This window comes from Oncorhynchus keta, chromosome 31, assembly GCF_023373465.1.
Source record: "Oncorhynchus keta strain PuntledgeMale-10-30-2019 chromosome 31, Oket_V2, whole genome shotgun sequence".
Taxonomy (NCBI): domain Eukaryota; kingdom Metazoa; phylum Chordata; class Actinopteri; order Salmoniformes; family Salmonidae; genus Oncorhynchus; species Oncorhynchus keta.
Genome location: NC_068451.1, coordinates 21,127,174 through 21,133,173, shown reverse-complemented (window position 1 = coordinate 21,133,173; position 6,000 = coordinate 21,127,174). Strand labels below are relative to the sequence as shown.

The 6,000-nt window shown below is 41.1% G+C and overlaps 1 protein-coding gene across 7 annotated transcripts in view; it reads left to right on the top strand.

Moving 5' to 3' along the window:
* Nucleotides 1-2,473: 2,473 nt before the first annotated feature.
* LOC118364083 (neural cell adhesion molecule 1-like) overlaps nt 2,474-6,000 on the top strand; it is a 38,065-nt gene continuing 34,538 nt past the window's right edge. For 3 of the 7 annotated variants that reach the window (XM_052489925.1, XM_052489920.1, XM_052489923.1), the window contains exons 1-4: nt 2,479-2,645; nt 4,651-4,722; nt 4,919-5,113; nt 5,560-5,697. In XM_052489925.1, the coding sequence (XP_052345885.1) occupies nt 2,585-2,645; nt 4,651-4,722; nt 4,919-5,113; nt 5,560-5,697 (466 nt within the window). In that variant the 5' untranslated portion in view covers nt 2,479-2,584. Of the gene's footprint in view, nt 2,646-4,650; nt 4,723-4,918; nt 5,114-5,559; nt 5,698-6,000 lie in introns of all 7 variants that reach the window. The other 4 variants (XM_052489924.1, XM_052489919.1, XM_052489922.1 and 1 more) reach the window with 3 other exon arrangements.

The window sequence follows — 6,000 nt, the reverse complement described above, 5'->3', positions numbered from 1 at the left end:
CTAGCCATTGTCACCTGAGACTAATGGTATTTGACTTACTCATCAACTAAGATCTGGACCCAAGATAATTCAGCTAAACATATTTATTTTTGTATGTATTTGTCTTCTCAGTCAGCGCTAGTTCATATCCTTTCACCTAAAAGGATAGTGGTTTTGGTAGCTAGCTGCATTGCCAAACGTCCCTGTGCTTCTCTGAATCAAGGGATGAACATGACAAGAAGGAGGAGTGAGAAAAGAAGAGAGAGGAGGAGGGAACAAAGATAATCACAGCTGGGACCGCCACTTTTACCCCGTTGTGTGCCAACTTTCATAAAGAGCACGCTCCCCTATAATGAGAGAAAATGAGAGGCTGTTGATAATCGCTGTGATAGTTGGCCCTGATGGAAGGGCTGGGTCTCCAATGGCTGAGTGGACCACGGTCCGGAGCCTGCGATTGATTCACTATCAGCATCGAGGTGCTGGGAAGGGCTGGCTAGCACTGGGGCCCCATGGCTGATATGATGATATGGCTTCAGAGGTGTGGCGGCCTGGTTGAGAACACTGGAGTGATACTGAGCTCCTACTGGGTGGCGGGCCAGATAAAAGGAGGGTGACGATGCTGTTGGAGTGTGTGTGTGTGTGTGTGTGTGTGTGTGTGTGTGTGTGTGTGTGTGTGTGTGTGTGTGTGTGTGTGTGTGTGTGTGTGTGTGTGTGTGTGTGTGTGTGTGTGTGTGTGTGTGTGTGTGTGTGTGTGTGTGTGTGTGTGTGTGTGTGTGTGTGTGTGTTGTGTGTGTGTGTGTGTGTGAAGCTCAGATATTGGTTGCTAAGCTGTGATTATATCACCTACCACAGTTTTTGTTAGATAGCTGTCATGCCAGAGTGACAGGCCCATGCTTTAACCTATATGAGTATGTGAGTGTGCACCTTATATAGACTAGTCTTGTACCAAGACGAAGAGCACGTAGGTGTCCTGCTTGGCTTGAAACTGAACTGTGTTTTCATAGGATTTTGTGGAAAAATACTTAATTTGCGTCCCAAATGACCTTCATGCTCATTTTACGATAAACACCATGCCCTAGTTTCCAGGATGTCCACAATCAAAGGGGAAGATGCGGTGCAAGATTTATACTGGAAATGTGTGTACATAATCTCCTTTTAACTCTACATTTGAAGTGAATGATGCTACTGGGCACAGAAGTCAGTTCAAAGTCTAGCTTTAATTTACATTTAGTTGATTTGTCAACTAATGTGAATTCAACTTGAAACAAAAAATGTCACCATGTCATTGGATTTAAGTTCAAAGTTAGATGAAAAAAATATTAAATGCCCTCACATTGATGGCTTTTTATTTGGAAATTTAGTCGGTTTTTAAACAAATTAAAAACATGTTTTCATGTTTTACTTCATCATGAGTAAAAAATATATATATATTCTTGTAACTTTTCTGTATTTAAGGATGGGCGTCCATATATCAGTTGTTTGACATTCCATCAATTGTTTAACTCAGCTGTTCTGGCAGAGGACCTGGTTAACGAAGCACAATATCTCATTGGCTGGGTATGCCCCCGGAGAAAAGTATCGTGATGAAGACAGGTTGTCTGTCGAAACGTTGGATATTAGGTTATTAAATTATTACATCTGAGCTCATAGAGTGTGCTGCTCTCCTATCATTTTTCATGTCCCCGGAGAAATCTTATTGTTGCGCTCCCTAAAGAAATATAAAAAATAAGGCCTATGGTCAATTTATCACGTCTCATACTGCACCTCTCAGCTATGTCAGAATTACTGCAGTGTGAAACGAATCTATACCTTGTGCAGCGCACAAGTAGCCGTTTATTTTGGAGTTGGATAATTAAATAAGTACTCTCCATAAAATAAGCGCAACTATGTACAATCGCTGCATCTGGATTTTTTAAAATTCTGAGACATTATCTTTCCATTCATGGCACACTGTAATTTCAGCTACTTTGATTGTATTATTTTCTCTTTTTTACCTAGTGTTATTTATGCTGAGAACATAAATTATCAACATTTTGCATGAGCTTTCCAGAGAAATCGGACAAAAAGTGTGACATTTTCTACAAACAGCAATTATGGGAACAGAAAAATGTAGTCAAGAAACGAAAAAGATTTACTAAATCAAGAATACATGTTTTATTTGCATAGCTTAATTTCATCCCATTTGGAATTCAGATGAACTTGCTCCTTAACTAAAACTGATGGAGTCGAGTGATAAAAATATATTCTTCCATCTGGTCCCTGGGGGAGTGCGGAGTTCCTTTTATACGGTGTTTTGGAGGGGAGGCAGCGGGCTGCGGTGGCGCCTGATAGGGTAGGGAAGGCTACTTTCGAGCATTCGTTTTCCCCGGTGGATGATCTGAATCAAAAATGTTAAGGGGTGTGGATAGGCAGCAGGGGAGGGGGGCGTGCAGAGATTTAAGAGATTGTGGGGTCCCTGTCTGTCTCCCTGGTTCTCACCTCTTGCCTATAAAAGCATGAAACACATGTTTCCACCACTGTTGTATTTCGCGCGCAATTGCATGCAGCAGGTGTCAAGGACTACATCGATCCATTCATTGAGGATAGTGACAACGTTGAGGTAGAAATGGCTGAATCGATGCTAATCTTGAGAATGTGTTCCATAATATTGGTCCTTGGTTTTTCAGGTAAGAATACAAAATCCTAAACACTTCTTCAAGGCTTGAATATTTATATAAATAATCATATTAATTAGGCCTACTTTTATATTTGTTGGGAGTGGGACTATTTTTTGTTTTTAATTGTATTTATTCGATTATTTATTTGTTTATTTGTTCATTAGTTGTCTATATGGATTTGCCTACAGTTTAAATAATGTAGACGTATATAGACAAAAAATGTCACTGTTGGAGTTCATTTCTTTGAATATGTGGTATTCATGCTTCAGCTTAATGACTTTCTTCATTAAAACCATCGGCAGAAATTTAATTTATCCATATCCAATATATTAATATATATATATTAAAAAATAGTATATCAGAGCTGGTATAGCTTATATCTGATGATCTATCACTGCTACAAATGTTGGATCTTAATTTGATCAACCTGATGCAGGAGAACCTTCCTGTGATGTAGGACATTTAAAACTTGGTGTGTGTTTAAAATTTCCACTTTGAAATTTCAGACTTGATTTCCCTTAAGATACATTTATCAACCCCTACAAAAATGTAAATTCATTATAATCCACATAATAATGCAAATTTCCTGTTGCTGCAGGATTATTTTCCTGCTGTAGCAAACTGGCTCAAATTAAGATCCTACATCTGTATGGTTCTCCTCATAGGGAACATGGTCCACAGTTTGTGTTCTGTCATGAGATGCACTGAACTGGTTTGTCTTACTTGTCATTGACATGTTTTTTTAATCTTATCTAAGGGATTCAGAGCTAACTAAAGTGAACATTTTCCTTGCCAATTTTCCCTACATGTACAATATATAGCTCTTTCAACACATTCCTCATGTATATGAATGTGGTACTACAACTATACAGCATTCCGAATGCTAGGACATAGGAGAGAATACTGAGTTTGGTCATCTCATATGTTAAAAAAATAGAATAAAGAAAGAGAATAAAAATATATCTCTACTGAGTTTCATCAGTGTGAGGTGTACCCAGAGCAATGTCCAAGCTCATCTGTTCCTGAGGCTGAATTGTAATAACAGATAAATGCTTTCTGAATCCGTCCCAGCCCATAATTTGGCAGTGCTCTTTAAAATGCCGAAAAAGAGATGCCAACTAACTACTTTTATTATAATTCCACGACATCTAAAGTCATCCTAATTAACCCAGCTGTGATTGTTAAGGCTATATCTTCCCTCTGCTGTAATTTAGTTTTGGCTCCAAGAGCCCCCCGACCTTGTTCTCCACCCAAATTGATGATAGGGGAAAGGAAAGCAAATGGTTGGAAATCTATCCAACCATTTCACTTTTCAGTGGCCAACAGACAAAGGACAGAAAGAAAGTAAGTTATGAGGGGAAGGAGATGTGGCCATATAAGAGAATTGGGGCGCAGACATAGAGCCTGTCTCATCCACAGCCATAGAGCCATTCTCAGCCACAGCCATGCAGCCTGTCTCTGCCTCAGTACAGGAAGGAATAGTGTGCTGCTCATGAAGCACACCACTGCCAAGTTCCCTGCTGGTCTTTTCCTGGTCGCCTGTCAGCGTGCTGCAATTAGTTCCTAGGAGCCTATTTATAGGCCTAACTTACTATCTCCAGTAAAACAGTAGGACAATACGGTACACACATGCTCTGTCTGATGGCTGATGGCAGTCTGCAGGGCTTCAGCGTTGACAGGAGCAATTGAGACCTCTCCCCTTCTGCAGGTGTCCCAGGTCAAATCAATCAACTGTCAAACAAATCAATCATCTCTCTTTTAAATGTATAGTGTTGGTGAGTGTATCGTCACAGTCTAGCAGAGATACAGTGTAGAACATACACGACAGGTGTGATTTGGTGGTATTTGATTAATCACATGATGTATTCTTAGTCAATTCGATAGGCAGGCCCAAATGTTTGGCTCTAGGTTCTCCATTTCAATAGTTATTCCAGAATATAGAAGTTTCAAGTGGTGTTACTGTTAGGTGCCTGAAAGGTTGTTCTAATATTGCTCTTCTTCCTCACTGTGTCAGAGGCCAAAATGGAAATCATCACCAGCAAACCAGATTTGTTGCTGGGTGAGAATGCCATGCTCCTCTGCAAAGGTTGGTACAATGTTCTGGCATTTCCATAAGAGCAACATCTTACCATGGTTGAACAAATACAATATAATGCAGAAAATGTAAAGGGTAGAGTGTCTTCTGCATATTGAAGTACACTGGCATATGCAGTTTATGAATTTATATATCCTTAACAAAATAGTAATATATGATACACACAATTACACATAAACCCTCTTAGCTGGTGGGGAAGGAGACATCACCTGGCAGAAAGATGGAGAGGATGCTGAAGATGACCTGGTTGAGAAAGTGGATGAAACATCGTCAAAACTGTTCATCAGGAATGTCAAGATAGAGGATGCAGGACGGTACACATGCCTCTGTGAATTTGACACAGGCCACAGAGATTATGTATCTTATGCCATCTTTGTCTATGGTAAGATGTTTCAAGTAAAACTTTTCACCTGGATAATATGACCAAGAGTCAGTGTTGAAGGGTATTTCTCGTATTGTTTGAGTATTGAGCTAATTAGTGTTGTCTTACAAGATCAAAGACACCACATAGCTCATATCCCTGTCACACACACACACACGTTTGTTAAGGTATCCTTGTTTTCCCTGACCCCTAACCCTAACCCTTAACCCCAAACCCCCAACTCAATTCCTAACCCGAAACCTAACCCCTAAGCCTAAAATAGCCTTTTTCCTTGTGGGGAACGGTGAAATGTTCCTTAATCCTAACCTTAACCCCAAACCCCCAACCCATAACCCATAACCCATTTTTCCTTGTGGGGACCGGTGAAATTTTCCTTGAAGATAGGAAAACCAAACACACACACAATGACCCTTTCACACTCTCCATCCCTCTCTCAACTCACCCAGAGCCGCCATCCTTTGGGCAAACACCGACCAACCATGAGTTCCTGGAGGGTCAAGATGTGGTCATCACCTGCGTGGTCACTGGCAAGCCGGCGGTGGAAGTCAACTGGGAGAGGGACCATCAGAAACTGCACTCTGACGGTAGGAGGGGTACCCTCGCTTCTGATTGTTCATGTGGTATGGGGGTCTCTTAGCTTCCTAGTTCCTCGCACTAACTGCTGCCTGCCTGCCTGTGACCGATGGAGAGGTGGCGGTGGTGAACACGCGGTTGAGGGGCAGAAGGGGTCACGTAGCTCATAGGCTCATCCAATTTGCCATCAAATCGAGTGATGTTTTCCAGACTCTTCCCCCGGGAAACATCTGATTCAATCTGTCTTCTTTCTCCAGAGGGACAAAACACACTGAAAATAACCATCATACAATCCCTGACCCTGTTTCATGTGC